Genomic DNA, 22,095 nt, shown 5'->3' on the forward strand with positions numbered 1-22,095 from the left:
CAGGTATGTGATGGGGAGGGTGACTCAGGGCTGGAACAGGACAGCAGAGCCTGGAGCCCTCCCACACGTCACGCACCCACAGCCATGCTACGTCCTTGCCCCAGCTCCCTGAAGTATGAGGCTCTCAGCGAGTGGTATTGAACCTGGGAGTCCCTAAAATGTGACAGCATCTTGTGTTGCAAAGGTGATGTCCAGCTGGATTGCAGCATCACTTGGTGATGCTCAATTGGAGCATCCTCAGGATATCCTCCAGAGATCCCCAGGCAAAGGCCCCAGGTGGAAAATGGCAGAAGAACTTCTCCAAATTCCCCAGAAAATGTTTTTGCCCCATGGGATAACGACATTAACTATCAGTCCTACTCAAACCCCAGCATGTGAATTTCAAACTGGATGGAAGTTCTTCCCAATCTTGCATAAAATGAAATGAAAAAAATACCCACAGTTCAACACCGCTTCAATGGGATGTCTTACAAACATAAGTTTAACACCATTGATTTCTGAAAGAAATTGGTAGAAATTTGGTAGAAAACACATTCATTGCTAACTGTAGCTATTCAAGGTTATATAAAATGGATAAGTTCCCTTATAAGTGTGGAAAACAATGTTACCCCAAAGCCATATGACAAAAATTTAGGGAGATACTTTAAAAATTGCTTTTGTCCTCAGCTTATCACAGTGGTTGATGGGGGAAAGTGTATGTTTGCAGCTGAAAACATTTAATAATGAAATATTAAGCGCAGACCAATTTTCATACACTCTATCTCTTCCCCCTTTTATTTCTTTGAGCTTCTCCTCACTCTGCAATATTAGACAGGGTCCCAAATCTCTCAAGCAGCAAACCTTTCAACTGCACCACCAGCAACAAGGAGAAACTAAGAAAGCTGATCCCAGTCAATGCCACCCTGCTACCAGCTCAGCCAGATTTTGCTGTGGTAGGAACATAAGCTAAAATTTTCTAATCATGGGTGCCTGGAGTTTGCTCCTCTAAATAAAATCCTTTCTGTAACAGGGGTGTAGCATTCTCAAATGCCAGCAACTGGGAAAGGAGTTAGGCGTTCCCAGCACTTCAAAATCTCAGGCCATTTAGGTTGAGTCAGCAAAGCACAGAATATCAAGCTTATTTTAAGCATGCACAGAGTTCTATTTGAGACCTTATTTTCCTCCTTACATACAGACTGAGATCTGTAAATATTGACAAACACGAAAATTGGGTCTTCATATTTTATGAGAAAAATACTAGTCCGATCAAAAAGAAAACAACCATCTGGCACCGCTCCTTCCAGATGTTTTCCTAAACATTCTCCATTTTTTCTTCCCAAATGTGTGTTTTCTGTGTACTCAAAGGACTGACATGATCCTCTCTTGTTTATCCATGCCCAGCTTCAGATTTCCAAGCCTGTTATTTCTTTCTCTTTTTTCTTACTTAATCTGTCATTCCTTCAGCCAGTGAGTGGGATATATTCAACAAACAATATTGTGTTTTTGGAAATAATTTGCCTTTTATTATGTTTGTGGTTCAAGGGGTTGTGGCTGGCCTGGCAGCGGTGTTTGAAAGGACAGCTTGTTAATAATTTAAACCAAAACAAAGACCAAGGAATTTTGGAAATATCCATGCCACCAAGATGAATTTGCAACATTCACTTGAGCTGGGAAATAATCGTCAATGTTTGGTGGAATCTCTGCTGGGACAGAAAATGAGTGTGTTGTACCTGTGGAGTCACTTTCCAAACAGATAAACTATCGTCTTTGTACCACATTAAAAAAAATCTGTAACCTCAGGGATCAAGTAGGTCAGGTATCATGGACTGTTGCAGCTGTACTGACCTTTACAGTGTGAAAAATTGAGATAATTTTTCAATCCAGGCAGCTCGCTGACTCTGTCTTACCTCAGCAGCAGGCGGAGCAGAAGGAAGATCACATATGTCGTGTTTTATATTCATGAAACAGAGCTTTAAATCCAGTTAAAATGCATGTCAGAGAGGGCTCTTCTAAACTCTGTCGTAGCCGAATGCTTTAATGAGATCTTCAGAAAAGATAAAGTCTTTTTTTTCCTCAAACTTAATAAACAAACTTTTATGAAAAATTGTTGCAACAAGCAGTGTACCATAAATGGTAAAACTACCAGTCTCCTGATCTTTTGTGGACCTTGTGATTCCCCATTAATGCTGCATGCAGGATGAGACCCAGAGACCGGCAGAAGACGTGGCATTAGAGCAGCTATACTGGAGCTGCAACACCCACTCTTCTGAGGTGAGAATTACAGCCACTCTAATGCCCAGGAGAAACCTAAAGAAATGCAAAAAACCGCCAAGCCTCCAACTTATGGCAGAGCTAAGAAAGCAATTGAATCAGCCTTTCCTGAAGCTGCTGCTGACTTCACCTAATAACCTAAATTAATGGTTGGACTTGATGATCTTAAAGGTCTTTTCCAGTCTAAATGATTCTACGATTCTAATAAAATTTCCACAGCTGGACACATACAATGCTGCCACACAAATGTATTTTCTGTTATTTTCTTAATTTTGATACAGAGGGGATGGTACAAACATTTTTCAGTGGCTCTTACACATTTAAATTATTATGTATTAGCTAAATCCATATATCATTTTCCATCAATGCTCGAGAAATGATTTTTTTTTGGCAAGAAACATTTGCCAAGGCCTATGACAAACATGTACATATCAGCATCAAGAGAAAATAAGCACTGAAATTGGCACAATCAAGTATGTATGAAAGATGTGTTTGCTCATTCTTCCAATCAAGGATCCTTGTTAAATAATCACATGACTCACATAAGAGGCTACAATTAAGCAGTACAGCTCACATTTCAAATATTCGTGATCAGTCTATGGAGCCCAAATATAAAGGGAATAATTTCCAAATTTTCCTCACGAGTTGGTCTGAGGAAACACTGTTTGCTCACTGATATTAACACAGCTGGGAAGAGGCGCTGCATTTCTCAAAACTACTTTCATTGATTATTTCCTCATCCTTTGAGGAGGTCAGAAAGTTTTAATTAAAATAATTGGCTAGAAAAAGTCATTTCAGTAAAACTGGACTTTTGTCTCTTTTTTTTTTTCTCCTAAATTAAAACTGTTTCTGAACAAATGTATTTTTGTTTTGGAAAACATCGAAACCGGGCGTCAAGTATTTAACTTTTTTTTTTTTTTCTCTGATGTCATTCTTTTTGCTGTCACCATTTTGTCAGAGGGCAATAGTGACTCTGTACCTAACCAGTGCAGGGATACCCGCAGCACTGAACAACGGTGGTGATCCCAAGGTCAAAGCAGAAGCTGAACCAGCACTTGTACAAAGGCATTACAGCCTCGCTCTAGAGAGGATACACCTCGACAAACACAGCTCTTTTCACCCTTGCAGGGTGTCAGGGTGTATTTCTACAGCTCACGACTGCCCGGCTCAGCCAGCTTCCCCTGTAAGATGCTCCAGCCACCTCTCACTCTGACTCCCAGCATACTCCCATAGCCCGCTCTGCCTTTTGGTACCAAATATTTTACAAAGATATTAAATAAGACAGGCCCCAAGACTGACTGAGGAGCCCCACCAGCAGCTCCCCTGAGCATTTTCCTTTCAGCATAAGCTGTCTGCTCTTTAGGTAACACGCAGCATGCCATGGCTGCATTGCCCTCCAACTTCAGCTCAGCCAGCAATTTTCCATGTAGTACTGGGTTTTACGCTTCACTGAAACCCAGTCAGAAAACAATCAGTATCTTCCTGAAGTAAACTATGAGGTTTGTCTTCACAGTCCACATTTATAAATCAATGGTGCATTTTTCCCATTTTCCATTTACCTTAATGTTCTTATCAATACTAATTAGATAAAATTAATAAGTCTGTACTTGCTGTATCTTTTTCCCTTTCCTACTTCTTTGGATGTAGGCACTATGCTGTTAATCTCCAACTATCACTGCATGCTTCATCTTCTATAATTTCTTCCTGCCAAGCCTGCATTTAGTAAAAATCCTTGTTATTACTATTTTATGCTGAAGATTGCTCTGTTCATCCAACTTAAGCCATTGAATGCTATCTTTAGGTTTGTCTGCAGGAGTCAATTCACCCCCCAAGGAAAGCAGGGCTTTTCCTGCAAAACAAATAAAAAGCTATTTTTCTAAAAAAAAAAAAAAAAAATTACCATCAAAAGCCACTGAAACACAAAAATATCAGCCATTCCTACTTTTCTGTGATTCATGGTTGCTGTGCATTTTCAAAGGGTAACAGAAGAAGCTGCTGGTTTGAACAGGACAGGAACAAAACTAAGATGGGAAAAGGAGAAATTACTGTATTTCCTGCTGCCATCAATCACCCCAGCTTCTAGACTCCTCCAAAAATAGGGTCAGAAAGGCCTGAAAGACATCACTTAGCTCCATCACTGGCCCCAGGCAGCAGCACCACTTCCTGCGTCCTCTGGGCAATGTCCCTCTGCACTGCCTGTACAGCCCTCCAGCAATGGAGCTGCAGCCACCCCCCTCGCCCCAAGCAGCGTGTGTTTCTCTATCCTACATGTCTACATTCTCCAAAAGTTTTTTTCCAAATTGCTAATCTGGATCTCTCACGTTGCAACTGAAGCCACATCCATTCCTGCCGACCATGCACCTGGAGATCAGGTTAACTTATGCTCTTTGCTTGGGCTTTCATGTACTTAAAAACCACTCTTGTTCTGTCCCCCAGTGATTCTCTTCTTCAGCTTAAACAAACCTAGTCCTTTCAATCTTCCCTCCTAGATCATGTTTCCCAGATATCTGATCACCCTGGTTGCTCTCCTCTAGACTTTCTGCGTTGGTCTGAAGTGTTGTGCTCCAGACTGGACACCATGCTCCGCCCTAGGCCATTTGCTGCATCATGCATACAAAACCCACGCCACCATATCTCAGTGTGGCATCTGCTGTTTAGCAACAGCAAAACAGCACAAGCTTTGCATCCTATGGTGGCTTGCATTTGAGTTGTGACCCTCAACACCCCAATCTTTCTCTGATGGACTCGTCTGTGGTTTCCCATCCTGTGTTTATGAAGTTGGCTCTTCCTGCTGAGACGTCCTGCCCCTGCTGAACCCCTTCCTATTTACTCAGACCATCTATATGGATGGCCAAGATCATTCTGAGTTTTCATGACCTTCCTTGTAGTTTTCCAGTGCAAGATGTAGGAGTTGCTAACAAATCCTACTCGCTAGTGCACTAGTTCTCAGATTTAATGGGTATTTTCAAGAGGAGAGTAAACCGTGTTGATGTCATTGCTCTTCAGACAGCAATGGCAAAGAATAAATCATAAATGCAGGGTTGAAATTAAGCATATTGACTGTGGTTGCTTGTGTTTTTCCTGACATTAGTGGGAAGTGGAGCTGTTGCAAAAGAAACTCTGTCCTGTGGGGAAATTTCAGATTATTTTCAATTTTCTTTTCATCTCAAATCAAGGGGAAACAGAAAACCTTTCTATGGAAGAGAAAGCTCCACAGAAAAAATGTTTGGAAATGTTGAAACACGTTGCTTCAGCAAATTTAGCAATGTCAGTAGAGACGGCAAATAACACATGGTATTCCCTCTATGTTGTTCAGCTGGAAGGGTGAATGCCTTTGCAAAACATAACTAAGGATCCTTAATATGAATTTAAAAGTGAAAAACAGTCAGGGGAAAAAAAAAAACCCTCCAAACCTATCTTCATGCAAGTAAAAATAGCTGCCCTATATTTCTCAGGAGAGAGGAATGACTTTCTGGAGTTTCAGCCTGAGAGGTCCCACAAACTGACTCAATGATGATGAAGCTGAGACCCTTTGGAGCAGCCTGGCACTGCCTGGGACTTAGCAGACCCAGACCTAGTTCAAATGCAGCTGCTGGGGACTATTTGTAAGACCCTTCACTCCGCTGTGCATCAGTTGTCCCATCAGCAAAATAGTAATAAAAGTATCTACTTCCTTACGCATCCTCAAAATGCAGCCTGAGGAACACCAGCTCAGTCTTGCATTCTGCGCTTTTCACCATCTCTTGGAAAGCAAAGGATGATGTTGGCAGAGACCTGGCCAAGAGAAAGCAAATAGAAACACAGACACTTTATAAAGCAAGTCTCCAAGGACTACAGTCTTGCTAAACTCCTAGTTCCAGTAAATACCAAAGACCCAAGTGGGTTATGGGCAGGGGAAGGGGTAAACTGACTCCTAAGAAAGTGCTGGAGGATGTGGCATTTCTATTTCCAAGATGTTGCTGATATGCTGAAAAATCCCTTTTCTGCTCATTTAGCACAGCTGGAACTTTGCTAAAATCAAACCTTCCCTGTGAAATATTTTTTGCAAATCAGCACATTCTGCAGCACATTTTTCTTCCCTTGGCAGGGAAGGAGGCGTCAGGAGTTACCACCCGGCTGTGATGACACCTCATAGGAACAGTCAGAAGAAATTCCTGAAATCCTTATTGCTGAAGCTCAGGTTTTGACCGATATAGCAGAGGGACCGTGTCCACTCATTGCTAACAGCTGCAGGCAATTATCCGCAGGCTGAGATAGGAAAACATGTAACATATTTTATGCAGATGTCAGACTAAGAGAACAAGTAGTAGAAAAGGGAGCGACTAAAGCTGCACTTCTGGGACCAGTTCACAGAACTGTGTAGAAACAGTTCCAGATTCATCCTGTGCAGATTGCATTAGAAATTGTTTTGATGACAAAGGAAAAAGAAACGAAGCTATTCTGTGCATCTTCCTTCTCTTTAGGGTGCAATCAGAGCACATCTTCAGCATTGCTATTAGCATTCCTCCACCAAAGAAATCTCAGTAAAGAATTGAGCTCACATTTTCAAAGATGATGCTGGAAAGCTTCCCAGATTATATATTTTCCTCTTTAATTTATCCCTCTGAGGATAATGCTAATCAAGGAGGCAGCGAAAGTGGTGAAACATCCACAGACCCAGGCGGATTTATTAACAGTGGTTGCATTATTCTCACTTGGAGAACGATGCTAGTATCCCAAGCTTCCAGAAAAAAAAAATCTTGTTTGCTGGTAGGTTATCAAATACAAGCTGACAATGTACTTGCACAGCAGATATGCATAAGTGCATTGCACAGTATGATTCATCTGCAAAACATCTAACATGCTAGATGCTCAATTTAAAGTAGGTTAGAAGAACAATTCATTAAAAAGCAACAGCAGAGAGAGGGGGAAAAAGAAGCCCAAACTCTGAAATTTCCTACTGGGAATGATATATTTTCTTCTCACTCTTTGTTCAGCCCTCCTTCCTCAGGTTGCTTTCAAATACAGTTTGGATGGCATAGGGATGGACAACCATGTAAAAATACATGTAGCTAGACAAATATTACAAATGCCATCTTCATGGGCCAGCAGATCTACCAAATATTCCAGGGATTATACATGGTCTGTTTACCATGTTCAAAGTGAGATCAGATTTTATCTTACACAGCATAAATCCCCAAGTCTGTCTCCTTAGCTCTGACCTGAACTTCTACTACACAGCAACTGAATTATAAAGGCTAATGTCAGAAAGACTTTGAAGAAAAAAAATTTCCCAAAATGGCAACTGGCTTTTACTATGATAGCTGCTCAGATGATCCACTGTAATCTCCAGTGGTATTTTTCAGGGTAGGAAAAAAAAAACAGAAAAAAATATGTGTGACATGGCAATTCTAAAATACAATAGAGAACTTCACAGGCCAGAATTAATGCCTTTAAAATGGAATTACATGTATTTGGAATAAATGTCCTAATATAAAACAAAATGTAGACAAGGTAGATTTCTAAACACTGCTCCCAGACAAATCAGGTGAAATATATGAATTGATTTAGCGATAATTTTAAAATATATACACTGCTTTCTAAGATTTCACTATTTTTTAAAATATTATTTTAATCCATGTATCTCTTGCGGAAAGATTTTTTTGACTGATGGGCAAGTTTCTCAAAAAAATTAAATTTCAGGAAATTCAGTCTTTTTTTCTTGGCATCAGCAGAGACAGGTATGCATTTTCAAAGGCGGAGTTCCTATTTCACCCATGTAAAAGTAACCCAGTTTTTACTCCATGACTCCACATCTGTGCATGTGAACAACTATTTGCTTGCTTGACTTTTCAATCCTGTATGCAACGTATCCATGTTAAAGACACATGAAACTTTTCAAGTAGAGAATTAGATACCACCTACTAAAGATCTACTCCAAATTGTTCAGCAATGTAAAAATCCTGTCTTGTCTGTAACCAAGATGCCACTTACCAGCCATTTTGATATAAGGATTTCTGCTTAGTGAAAGTGATAAACAGAGCTACTGCATAGAGGATCCAAAACCCTATTTTCTTTCATAAACAATGTGTTTAGAGGAGGTTGACTCCTCTGGGACTTCTCCTGACTCTCACACATCATCTTGGAACTTTGCCTTTTGGCCCAACACCTTTTGTACAAACTAATTATGGTCTGAGAATCACAGATTATACACACAGACTTTCAGGATAACCAGGTGGTTCTGAGAAATCAATTCTGTGTTCAACCACAGTGATACTTTTGCTAGAGCAGTAGACAAAACAGCAACAACATGAATCCTGCATTATGACTTTAAAAAAGAACTGCAAAAGCTGCAAAAGAGAGGAATCAGCCTCAGCTTTAGGCCAGCCCCACATCAAAGGCAACTATCTCAATTAAAGTTTAGTGTACCACAATATTGCAGGTCAGAGCATCTATTTGGTCAATGATGTTTACCAAAGATATAAACCTTTGCAATAAAAAGGAAAAAAAAACCAGCAAATTGGCAAATATGGTACATCCTACGACAGAGATGAACACTAACCAGAAGATGAAAAAATAGTGAGCAAAATAGGGGTACACATTTTTATAACTTTTATAAGGGGCGGGAGAAGGCATTTCCCTTTTTACTACAATCAGTCTGCAAATAACTTATGATTACTGTTCACATCATACAGCTACACCTGCACACAGAACAGTTAAGCCTCCAGTTCAGCTGAAGTGCACATTTAATTTCCAGCGTGTTGCACTGCGCTTCATTGCTGAAGTCAACAGGAATGAAAATATCCTGCAATACAAAACATTTCCTACGCACATGAGCAGCAACTGCATCTCTTCTGCCTCCAAATTAAGGGCATCAAGGGAAAGACCTAGTTAAGAATTATGGAATTCAGACACCCCACCCCACCCCACCCGTACATCAGTAGTCAGTGGTACCTGTGAAACCTCATTGCACCCTCCCCCAGAGCACATGGGGTGCTGCTCAGTAGACCAGAGCAGAGATGAGATGCTCTGCTCCCCAAGTCTGCCTGCAGCAGGTTTTCACCTCCCACCCCAGCCATGACCTCGGTGCGTCTTCTTCATGCAAGGAGGGGGACACAGCTGACCCCAATACGGGTGAACACTTGTGCAGTGGTGGCAGACTTAGAGCAACTTCTAGGCTTTGCTCAGGATCTAGCCCTTTGGCCTGAGCTTGGAATTAAAAGTATTTCTAAGCAGAGCTGCTCTGCTGGCTATGCGCATGTCATGAGCTATATGGAGTGAGGGACTCCCCACCTCCCTGGCGTGGAAAATGCTGGCTGTGGTGGGTGTAGGCATCCTCCCTGCAGCAGCCTTGCTACCTCCAAATTAGGGGGTGGGATTAGGCCTGTAAATGGCAGAATTCCCTTGCTGATTGTAAGCCATAAATGCAGCCTGTCTCTCTAGTAATTCCTTTACAGGTGCGCCCGAGTTCTTTTGGGAGCAGTGTGTAAGGGGCCAGGCTCAGCAGAAGAAAATCAGCACAAACTCCGAGGGCTTGGGCTGTCTGCAGCCTCTCTGCACAGCTGTGCTGCAGAGGCTGCCCAGGATGAGGATTTTTAGGCTGTTTGGTCGTACAGCCAGTGAGTAGCACAGGCAGGGAAAGGTTGGGGATGTCGTTCAGATCTATAATTTCTGCATTCGTGGTTTTGCAATGTGCATGTGAAGGGTGCTTCGATGGGGTGAGGGATGGCCACCCCAGGCTGTGTTTGGGAGACAAAGCACTGGCAGCACTGGCAGCGAGAGGCTCCTGCCCAGCCCCATGGCTGGAGGCTGTGCCTTGGTGCCGCGGTTCCTCCTCCTCAGCCACAGGGCTCACACAGAGGTGCCCGCATGTGCAACTGAGACATGGACTGATATTTTCACAAAAAAACCCCTCAGAGACAAGAGAAGCACAAGATCCCCAGGGGCTGGCAGCAGGAAGGTTTCCAGCCTGACAAGGCTGCCCCATACATTTGCTTTTTACTGGACACAGTTGATAAGCCCTTCAATGTCTTTAAAGCTATCAACAATAAATCAGCTGCAGTTAATAAATTCAGCACTGCTGAAAAATAAGACATAATACATGTCCTGAATGGCACAGTAAAGTCTCGAGCTGACATAACTCCACAGGTCTGCAGAGTCACCCCGGCGCAGAAAGCATCCTTCAGCGCACGTCCTCCTGCGCTCCGTCCTCACCTGTACCCAAGCAAACACCCCGCTGCAGCACTGCATCCGGGATGGGAGTCACTGCTATGCAAAGGAGATGTTGGGAATGCTGCAGCTGTTAAAGGCAATTGTGTCGAAATAATCTCTGAAGAACAAGCTACCTTTTCTGATACGAGATCTCATGATAATTGGAGGCTGTATCAAGGGCAGGCATCTCATTACATCAGTGAAAGAAATATTCAAAGAACTCTTTTAGCAGCTGTTATTTAAATAAAGATAGAAAAGCCCATTTTTAAGGAATATTAAAGTATAAAGCCAATGCTTATGAGATAACACCTTAATATTTGAGAGACAAGCTTATGAAAGCTGCAGTCATTTCCAACAACTTTTAGTCTCACCTGGACACACACGATGATCAAAATAAACAACAGCATTATAATTATTTTCATTCCAAGTTTTCAATGTCTTTAAATGTTAATTTTCACAGTGCTGTAATGAGATAGGTAAGTGCTGGTGCCTCCATTTTACACACAAGTGACCTGAACCAGTCTGGTCTAATGGGTAATAAAGCAAATTTATCCATGATAATCTTCTAGTTCATTTATCCTTAAATTCAGCAAAACACATGCTCACTTTTATGCATATGCTTAAGGCCATTCTAATTTTTTAAAGCAGTTAAGAATGTGCTTGTGTTCCATATAATTAGGATCTTAAATACTTTATTGAAACAAGGACTGAAATAGGTGATTAAGGTCCCCTCTATTTTGAGTCTTGTCTTGCAGGTGGGTGTCAAGAATTTATTCTCACTGTTGAAGGTATGGGGTTTCTTAGAGGAATAGGCTGACCATAAATCAGAAGTGTCTTAAAAAACAAGAATACTAAATGTGGGGTGTGTTCCTGAGTGTTGAGTCCTGCCAAGTGTACAGCAGCACATATACTTACTTTCCCTAAATTAGAAAACTAATTACAAATAATGCTTCATTACTTGAAACATGGTTTGCTATGTGATGACCTTCTTTTCTTTTTAAAAAAACAACAAATAACCCAAGAACAACAAGAACCCCCAGAATTTTGTAAGCAGCCCTGATCTGGCAGTAGGAGAATACAACACAAAAAACAGACATAAGGACATAAATATTACATTAAAAATGAAAAAGGCTTAGTGCATACTCGGCCCATTTTAGAGGTACCGACTACTCAGGAGGGAAAGTGAGGCAGATTCCTAAGAAGCCACCCATTTAAAAACCTCCATTCCCTGCTGATGATGTGGACCTGCAGCACAACTCCTTGGGTATTTCAGGAACTTTGAGCTAAAACACACGTGCACAAGGTAATTAGGTCTTGGGGCCAAACCAGGTCTCAGGGCCTGAAGCAGAGCCAAACACTAGTCCTGAGCATTGCGGGTCAATCTAGGCCACGCAATTGGGCCAGCATCCTTTCTTGGGACAGTCTGTGAAGACATGATAAACAGACCTGTGGGTTCTGCCCAAACTTTTCCAGGAGGACTGAGCCAGAGGCAGCACCCAGGCATTTGCTGGGGTCACCGTCCCCAGGCAGACTGAGAGCACACACAGAGTGTGCATGTACTGCACACTACAGTTTTGGGGGGAAAAATAAGGTGTAAGATACGTCATCAAATGGCATTTCCAGAGCTGCAGAAAAAAAGAGGCAGATGTGTGTCCCAGGACCCTTATGCCGGTGAGACATAGTGAACCACCCAGACTGGGGAGACTCTCAGCCCAGGAAATACTACAACACGCAAAACCCAATGCTTGCTGCAACTGGGACATCCAAAGCCCCTCCCCTCCATGCTGTTCTCCTCCTCAACCTCTCCTCCTCAGTTTCTTTCCTATAAATAAAACATTTCATTACTGAGTGATGAAGATTTAAATAAGGCAGGTGAGTCACCCTCCCTGGTACTACTCTGCTCTTTCATCTGCCGCATCCTCTTCCTCAACTCATTTGCAGCCCTGAAGGCTGAAGAAAACCCATCAGTGTGCAAGTCAAAGCAGGGATGGAGCTACCTGCATCCCTGCCGGGAACAGGGCAAAGACAGCTGCATTTTGATCTGTACGGAGTTGAGAGCTACATTGCTGCACAGATTTTAAACCAGATTTTATGCACCTCCAATCACATTTTTCACCCCCAGATGCAGAGTACTTGCTGGAGGAGCCCAATAGGAGCCATTGCTCCTACTTTACCCAAGTGGGAATGAAGGATGGTGTTTCAACAGGAATTTTTTTTTAGATGACTGATCGTGGGCTGTGACGAAATGGCCACTTTGTCAAGCCTCGTGAGAATTACAGGAACAGAAGGATCCAAGAAGAAATCCACTGTGTTTCTGTCCCTCTCTGCAAAATCTGCTTGCACTCACAAAACCCCAGGGGATGGGGAGAGCCTCCACCAAACCATCTCCATCACCCTCACTCCCACCAGTATGTCAGAGATTTTGAGGGACTAATCCAGGGAGCAGAGAAAAAATAAATTCAATTATCTAAATCAGGAAGGACTAAAATGTCAATAATAGAATTGGCATGAATATATACTCTTCCAAAGTGAGATTGAATCTGGCCTCAGTTGGCTAAATCTGAGCAAGATTGCCTGGCAGTTGAGGACGTATTTCCAAACAGCTGCTTAGGCTCCCCTGTGGCATAGGCCAGTGAATCCACCCTATCAAGACTCTTTCTACAGCGACTTGAAAAATCAGGTTTTGGATCTTGGCCTTTAAGGTGCACATGGCCTTGAGCAGTACATTGCCATGGATGCTTAGGGAGGGGGAGCTCTTGCTAAAGCAATATTTGGAAAGGGGTGGGAAGGCCACAAAGAACAGCTGAGCCAGTTGCCTTGGGGAACCTGCTGCATTTGGTTGTATTCTGACATCCCCAAAAAGCATCAGTGCCAAACCCAAGCAATGCAGATGCTCACGTTCATACCCACTTCTCTCTACCCGGGTGAACCACAGGGCTCTCAAGCTGCCTGAAAACCACCAAAAACCTCTTGAATGTCGAAGTGTAAAGCTGCCAGTAACTCATCCTCTCTAGTAACTGGAGAGAAACAAATAAACTGAGATTTACAGGTGAAGTGTTACCAGTATAAACACAGGCATATGCTAGGAGCATTTTATTACAGCCCCTTGCTGGCAGGGGATTTGGTGGGTCAGTTTGTGGTGACATGTGGCTACACGGCACACATTTTCAAACTAGACCTCTACAAATCACATGAATTTGAAAGGTTTTTTAAAAATGCCTGTACTAAAAGCACTGAGCCTAGACAGTCTGTCCTCATCACAGAGCAGCAGGAGCCAGGACCGCTCATGGTCTTGTGCATCTACACCCATGAGATCACGAAGTGCTCCAGGGATTTGGTATCTCACTGCTCCTCGGCAGACAGAGGCTGCTCCTCAACTTACCTGCCTCATCCAAGCAGCTTCTAGTCCCTCCTTCCCACCTTGCCTCACTGGCACATACCACATGGGTGCTGTTCTGTCCCATAATCTTAGGATTTTCATGCCACTGAGGCACCCCAGGGGATCCCAACCAGCCCCTGACTGCCATTCCAGAGGGGTTCCCATAGGCCATATTTGCCATCCCGTGGTGTCCCCATAGACACGTCCCAGTTGGTAATGCCATCTCCTGTGGAACTGGCCACTTCTCCTTTGGGCAGCTGGACCTCACCTGTGACCTGTCTTTGGGGGCAGCTGGAAATGGGGCAGGATTGCCAGGGATGCCCTGACTACTGTGGCCAGTCTGAAGGCAAAGAGCATCCTGACGTGAGTATCAGCAGGCAGGGCTCACCAGCAGCTCACTCAACCTCAGCTACAGGGATGTAGGGATAAACACTGCTGCCTGCACAAACCCTGCAGATATCCACCAATGCACATGGCTGCATACAACTTCCCAGATCCTGACACAGGAATCACTATTTGAATGAGCTCCTGCTGGTTTTTCCCGCCTTTTTCCCCCTAAACACACCTGCACAGTGGAGGTACAGTCCATTCTTACATTTTGCCATTTCTGTAAAGGAAACCATATGTATTTATCCTGAGGAATGCCTGGTAGCCTGTGTAATATTTTTGGAAATAATACTTTTCAAGGAATTTTAATCACTGTTGATGTATAAAAATAAATAACAGAATCTGTGACCAGATGGTGTGTTGGGTGACATGGGGCTCTCTTCACCAACATGCAACTGCTCACCAGCCTTTCAGGACTGCTTCAGTCTTCAGTCCTTGCAAGAGCTGCCTGCAAGTTCCTCCCAACTTGAACCAAATTCATCTTTGGGAAGAAGAGAAACTCTCCATTTAAGGGAGAGAAACATTTTCAGCAAAACCCAGGGACCAAGTATAAAAGCAAAAGAAACTGCTTTGTCCCTGCCCAGAAGCTACCGGAGTCAATCTTCATTGTAGTTCTGCAGGAGGAGAAGGAGATGTGGGATTTGCAGCTCCTTATTGCCCTGACTTTGCTTGAGAAATCTCTGAGCTTTCTACTCCTTGTGGGAATTTTTTTTTCTGCAGTCGAAATCATTGCTGGTTTTGGTTGATCTGAAGAACAGGGAGTGAAATCCATTGCTTTTCATCATTCAGAAACCACTCAGAAGGTTTTGACACAAGGCCAGTTTGGCTCAAAGCCGGACCCACGGCCAGCTTGAAAATATTCCTGAACCTTTCAACAATCCCTGGCTGGTTTTCAAACTTAAAAAAAAACTTTTAAAAAGCCAAGATCAGGGAAAGTTTGCAAATTTTTAGGTTGTATAAGAAAACTTCTGTACAACTTGTGATAAATTCCCACCATTTATTTTCAATTATTTTCATGGTGGGAGAATCTCTCAATCTCCAAGCCCTGTTCTTGCCTCAAAGAGCTTAACCATGTTTTTCACAAAAAGGACTGGTCTAGGAGGCACGAAGGAAGATACGGGATGTGTCAGGAAACTACCTGGAAAACATACCGTCCAGTTTGCTCTTGTTTGGATGCATTGTTCCTTATCTAAAGTGTCCCCAGGTGCCCCATTATATAGAGATTGTTGTAAGTTTATGGCAGTTTACGGCATGGTTGTAAGTTGCTGGAGCTAGGTATCTCCCGCTGGGTCCATTCCTACAGCTTAGGAACACACAGGAATCCCCCTCTGAGCAGCAGAATTAAAGAATTTTCTGAAATACTTGACAATTTCAGATATTCAGCAATATGACAGACCTCTTATTCAGCAACTTAAGAATATTTAGTCACACAGAGAGAACAAGGAAATTATCTACTTCCCCAGGTGAAGGGAGCGGGAGCTGTAGCTGTCTAGGTAATGTGGAACAGAAATACAGGTGCTGCAGCCACAAAGAGAAAAAGAGACTGTGTGCGCAGGACTGCACTGGTTGGGATGCTGCTCTGTCTGCCATAGTTGGCTAGACACACACACAACTACGCAACAGTTACTTTATTAAACAGGAAAAACAAAATGGGAAATGTTTGAAACACATTACTACTCTTATGATACTGCTAATTTGACAGTCTGTCAATCCACAGCTAGCAAACAACAAAAAAGGTCTGTATCGCTCACTTTATCTCCACCTTGCCACACTTTGACATATGCAAACAAACATGTCTAAAGCCCCTTCGCAGAGGATTCTGAAAGCTGAAAATTATTTTCTTTCCTTCTCTTTTTCCTTTTCTTTCTTCTTTCTTTTTCTTTTCTTTCTTCCTCCCTTCCTTTCTTCCTCCCTGTCTATTCTGCATTCTATAAGCCTGAAACCATAGATCAGGTTAAGCCTGAAGAAGCCTTCATTAAATGTAAGCAGTATCAGTCATTCAACTTAATGGGGATTTACACTATTTAAGAGACCACCCCTCTTTGTTCTGTACGCCAAGATTCAGCATGGCCATATTTTTATCCATCAGTGAACAACAAAAGCTCACAAGGTCCTTTCCCCCTTCTTCATGTCATTATACTCTTGAGGCAACCCTACCTGGAGACCCCAATCCTGCCCCTCTTCACACACATGCCCCCCGCACTGAGAACAGCTTTGCATTACAAGTCATCTGCCTCTCTCTCCAGTAAAAAGTCACGTTTTACAACCTACCACTCAGATCAGCGAATGAGCAGCACATCAGCAGAATTGCTGCCTGCCCAAAGCTACAAAACAGCAAAACATTTCCCACATCAGCCGATGGGCGTTAGATCCCATTTTACTACTGAACTCAGTAGCATCAAGCAGACAGAAAAGCACCAGGGAAACATCCATGTTGAGAGCACACACATGCACAGATGCATATTCAGACCCTGAAAAAGCCATACAGATGGATTTCAGTGGAATAATACATGTAGTCGCGCAGACTGTGTTGCTTCTGACCAGCTACTCTTTGTGCTGATTGACTGGAGGGGATTAGAAAGGACTCAACCCAAAAATGCAGTTCCTAATGCTCCTGCAGCTATTGCATAATGGAGACCAATTCCTGTCCCAAGCCCTGACCCTCAACTTACTCAAGACAACTTTAATGCTGTCAGGCTGCATAATGGAAACATCTACTTGCCAGTGAAGAGGAATCTAGATGGGATCCACCAGCTCCCCCAGGGCTGGGTTATTTGGTTATTTAGGTTCTCTGATGGGCGGCAATGGGAAAGAAAGTAGGGAAGTGTCACCAAGAAGGAAATAGAGTCATTTTTACCCAAGCATTTCTACCAGGAGCTACTGAAAGCTGAAGCCTTCTGGGGTTCATTAATAGATATACACCTGCTATTAATACACCCACTAAAGAAAGGAACCCTAAACCAAGGGAAATTAAATACATCCCAAAAGTAAACTGAAAATCAATGAACCTGCAGACTGTAGCTAAACTAAATGCACCTTAAGCCAAATACATATAAAAAAGCAAAAGGAGGAAAACACATCAACCAAAAAGTCCATGATCAAATGGATGTGTCTCAAAAGAATGCAGAAAATACAAACACTTCAGAACAGGCAGTGCATTAAAAGCTACATGTTGAAATAACATAAGGGACCATGCAGAAATTCCAGGTGCACAGGGAATAGCTGAAATAACTCCTTTGAGATGTCACTCCAGATGTGTACAGATGTACGACAAATGAGGACAGAGCCTCATCATGTCAGGTGAAATCAAATGCCCTCCAACATTTGACTCAAATCTGGATGTCCTGTGCCTAGCAAAGTGCAAAGAGCTTTAGGGAACTTGACTGGGTCCTGCGTCCCCCCTCCCCCACATCAGCAAAAATGATTACTTGCAAAGGCCGCAATTGCTTGTTATTTTCTGGGTTTCTACATGCACTCGCTAACTCGTTAGCAATGTTTCCAAGCAGCCAGGCTGGGAGAAGAACTGGGGAAGGGACAGGAACAAGACAACCAGGAGATGCTGCTGCCAGGGCCCCTTTGTTGAGCATCCCTGGGTACCCCTCGCCTTTTACCTGGGGATGCAGTCGTCATGGCAACGGGCGGGTGTTCCCTGGCCGAGCTGAAAACCAGCTGTTCCCGCTGCTGAGCCCCATCTCCATCCCGCAGCGGAGCCCCAGCTGCATCCCGCAGCGGAGCCCCATCTCCTTCCCGCAGCAGAGCCCCAGCTGCATCCCGCAGCGGAGCCCCAGCTGCATACTGGTCCACCCTGTCCGCAGCCCAGTGCAGCCCAGTGCCTGCCAGCAGCAGGTCCTGGGGGTCCGGCGGGGCTGACATGCTGCCTGCAAGGCGGCCGCTGGTCTCCGGCTCTGAGGCTGCAGCAGGAGCCACCGAAAAAGCTGCGGTGGCTGCCGAGGGCTGGATGGTGCTGCGGCCGCGCTGGGGTCTGGCCGGCTGCGGGGACTCGGGGCCGCCGCCGCTGCTGCTGTATCTCCACTAGCGCTTATTACGCAGGTGAAAATGGCTTGTTTAGTTGGAGCCTTCCAGCCCTTGCGTCACCCTGTGGCTGGCATATCACAGGGCAGGAATCTGCCAGCCTGGCTGCTGCTCTCCCCCGTTTAACTGCTTCAGCAGGGTAGGCATCAGCTTGTGTGTGCAAAGGAAGAAATGCCCCCTTCCAGGCCGGCACACGCCTCCCTCTCCTCTCCTGCGGTCCCCCCCACACACAGCGCGCATCCCCCTCCTCTGCATCCCCTCCTCTGCATCCCCCTCCTCTGCATCCCCCTCTCTGCATCCCCGTCCTCCCTAGAGCATCCCGCAGAGCCCCGCAGCCAGGCACAGCAACGCGCCCACCGTGGGAACGCCGCTAGTTCCTCCTGCACCTCCAGGCTTGGCGGAGAGGGGAAAGACAGACCCTGGCCAAGTGCATCCTAAAAGCTTCCCACGCCCCCCTCTCTCCGCCAGCCCCCCAACCCAGTGGAAGAAGCCACGCTCTGCTCCCCAGCACCTGGGTTTGTTTACCCAGTTGGCTCCTTTCTGTTTGCAGCCACGCCGGAGAGATGATCACAGCTTATTGCATCTAAATGACACTTGTCAAAATAAACTCACAGCAGGTGTCTGTGTGCCTTTTTTTTTTCTTTCTTTCTTTCCTTTTTTTGGTGTGCCATTGTATTTGCTTGCTAACAGAGGCGGTGTGAACTCTCAAGGATCCTTGTTGTTAGTGAGAGCAGCAGTGGCATGAGATATAGCAAAGGTGAAAGCACAGCGCAGGATCTGTGACACTTCCCAGGTGCACTGAGAACCAGTAGCCTTGCCATCCTTTCACAGATGAGGAGAGTTGAGTAAATGGTATGGGATCATTCCTGCATTGCGTGGAGCCCTGGCAGTGACAGGTCAGAGTAAGGAATGTGCTGTCTTGCAGAGGACCTCTCTCTTGTGATGTGACAAGTCAAGCTACAAAGTGGAGAGTAATTGTCCCAGCCAGAAGACTTCACCCCCATCTGGCTCTTTGCCTGTTGCAGCAACAGATCGCCAGCTGTGATCTTTATGTCACAGCATCCCTTGGCATGCTTCAGACCCTCTCCAGATCCAGCATGCTCATGCTTGGGTTTGAAAACTTAACACATTTCTACTCTCTCCAGGCAAGGGGGCAGGATATTCAGGGTAAGCCCACAATGCAAGATTAAGAGCCTCAGAAGTAGTCTCCATCATTTCCATTTGTGTTATCTTCCCATGGAATTGCCACCCTTATCCTCACTCCAGTCCAGGATCTATTTCTGTGAGCCATCCTGCTGCTGCCAGAGTCCATGCTGTTCAGTCCCAGCTCCCCATGGCCCTTCAAAGATGGGCTCCTCAGCACACTGGGGTGGACCAGGGACAGGGGTGTCCTTTTGGAGGTCTGCAGCCAAAGGTGCCAGTGTGAGCAACGTGCTCAAGATTAGCCAAATGACACTGGAAGTGAAGTGACTTCTGTGAATTCAAATAAACTCCGGTGTCTCAAGCTCTAAGTAGCGAGGGTGATTTTAAAGAATAAGACATTATTCTGGTTGGGGTTGCATGGCACAATTCTGTTGTGGTGATACTGTAGGCTAAGACAAGCAAGATTTGTCTTTAAAAAGGGAAATCACTTGACTGTTTCTATATTCTTGTGAAAAAATTCTTCAGAAGTACATATAAACTGAGTGTACTGTCTTCTGACTGCCCTGTAAGCTCTGGTGCCTTGTGGGACAGCTTCTGCAAACATGATTCATGACATACCATCATCAGCTGCACTTGTACACACAAGGTCCCATGGACTTGTGATGCTCTGCCTGCCCTGACACTTGAAAACTCATGGTATAGGTTTGTGAGTTAGTTCTTGAGGCAGATCTCAACAGACAGGGTGGACATAACCACCAATAACTTCTTTCTTGTTTTGAGCTCCCTAGTGTGATTAGTTACTGAAAACCAATGACATCAAACCCACTTCTCCCTTTCCTATGCCTTGCGCCCTACTTCAAGATCAGCTATTATACAGGTCATTTTACCTTCAGGACAACACATGGTTTAACACAGCATGCAAGACCATCTGGGCTAGAACAAGCAAAGTACTCCAAACCACTTGGATGAAATATGGCTATCCAGAGGGTAAAGACCAGCAGGGAATCTCCTGTTGAGCCACTGCTTTCTTAAAACAATTACAGAGGTAAGTGTCACACAACATAGTCTATCAAGTTCAGCTTTACTTGTGAGTTACTTCCAGGTAATCCATACTCCAAAGACACCTGAGATAGACAGAAAATGTATCTTTGATAACAGCTTCAAGTTTTCTGACTGAGGAAAAAGCTGCCTGAACCATGCAGCTCTGCTGAAACCCTTGTTGCGAATGCTGATTCTCCTGTAACTCACACATAAAGCATTTATTAAGTAAGCATTATTTATCATCTTCATGGAACAATGGTGAAAATATGCCCTCCAGTGTGCTCAAGCTGCCTTATATGCCCAGGCTCATTGGATTTTCTTCATTTGTTTATGTCAAGATAGTATGGTGTTTGCTGCAGTTCAGCAGCATATGACTTTAGTCATCATGTTTGTATTGCCAAATCCCACACCTAGAGCTCACCTCATGAGCGATGGAGCTGAATTTACCTAATTTGTACTTCCCCCTTTGACATATACCACGTCATGCACAGTATATCGTCTGATTGTGATTTTGGTAAGATTCTGGTGACTTCAAAGTTACTATTAATAATGTTAATGATATACAGCATGTTTTCAAAAATATGTCTTCCCATAGAGCTTAATACATGTCCTTGTTCAGACTCTCCAGTTTTCTCTTGTATCCACCACTGTCTGGGGCAGTCCTGTGGTCCTATTTGTGTGGGTTGATAATGGACTGGAGGGCTCAGGAGAAGGCCTGTAAAAGCACCAAGCCCCTGACAGCTTTGCTGTGTGAGCAATATGCAATCACAAAGGTCTCCCGATAATGCAGCATCATCAGAATGTGTGCACACATGCTAGGAATGATTCATTTCTACAGTCCAGAAAGGTTATCGTGATCTGAGGGTTGCTGGCACGAACACAGACAGTGTTACTATAGTAAAAGACTTAGAGGAAAGACTGTGGACTGTGCACTCTGCTTATTGAAGAGAAATGGAGACAAGTAGGGACAAGTACATAAATAGAGCAAAAAGTGTTTTTTGCTTCAGGGATCCCAACTTTAGTGCAACCCAGGGCTTTATTTCACCAGTTCCTGTACAGTCCCCAGGTGACCTGGAACAGCCTCATGCAATACAATCAGCCCTGCTCATCACCAGGCAGTATCAGGTGGGAAACTAGAGGTCCAATTTCAAACCCTGGATACAAATCCTGGGCTCCCACTGACTCTCACAGGGGTGGCACATACATTTCTGATAGCACAGCTTTGGTTTACCAGGATGAATTAAAAAAAAAAAATCAACAGAAACAACAGGACAGATACTCAGAAAGCTTGATTGATCCATTTTGCAAGCTTGCACAGAAAACTTTTAACTTGGCACAACCCGGGCTGTCATGTATAAGGTTATGTCACTAGAGATTTTACAGGCTTTTTTAAGATCCACACAGGAAGATCAGGCTGGACGAAGATTTAATCAAATGTGTGCTTAAGAGAGGTGTGAATTTATGTAATACTCGGCACAAAGGAACAAAGATGATTTCTTTCTGTTTTCAATGAATTTTCAAAAGCTCCCAGTAGTTTGTACTGTATTGTGTTGAAAACTGACTTGCGAAGGGATCATCTATCTCTGCTCATTCGTATTGAATTCTCTCGCTCTTCCCTTTGGACATTGTAAGTCTCTGAATGTATGAAGTCAGAAAACATATACACACAAATT

At 44.0% G+C, this 22,095-nt stretch overlaps 1 protein-coding gene across 2 annotated transcripts in view; it reads right to left on the bottom strand.

Moving 5' to 3' along the window:
* The window catches only part of RTN1 (reticulon 1), a 118,804-nt gene extending 100,725 nt beyond the window's left edge, over nt 1-18,079 (bottom strand). Inside the window, exons 1-2 of one of the 2 annotated variants that reach the window (XM_075712677.1) lie at nt 18,021-18,079; nt 17,818-17,909 (exon numbers count right to left, since the gene is read on the bottom strand). In XM_075712677.1, the coding sequence (XP_075568792.1) occupies nt 17,818-17,909; nt 18,021-18,079 (151 nt within the window). Of the gene's footprint in view, nt 1-17,817 lie in introns of both variants that reach the window. The other variant, XM_075712676.1, reaches the window with a different exon arrangement.
* Between the last annotated feature and the right edge of the window lie 4,016 nt (nt 18,080-22,095).

This window comes from Pelecanus crispus, chromosome 6, assembly GCF_030463565.1.
Source record: "Pelecanus crispus isolate bPelCri1 chromosome 6, bPelCri1.pri, whole genome shotgun sequence".
NCBI classification, from domain to species: Eukaryota; Metazoa; Chordata; class Aves; order Pelecaniformes; family Pelecanidae; genus Pelecanus; species Pelecanus crispus.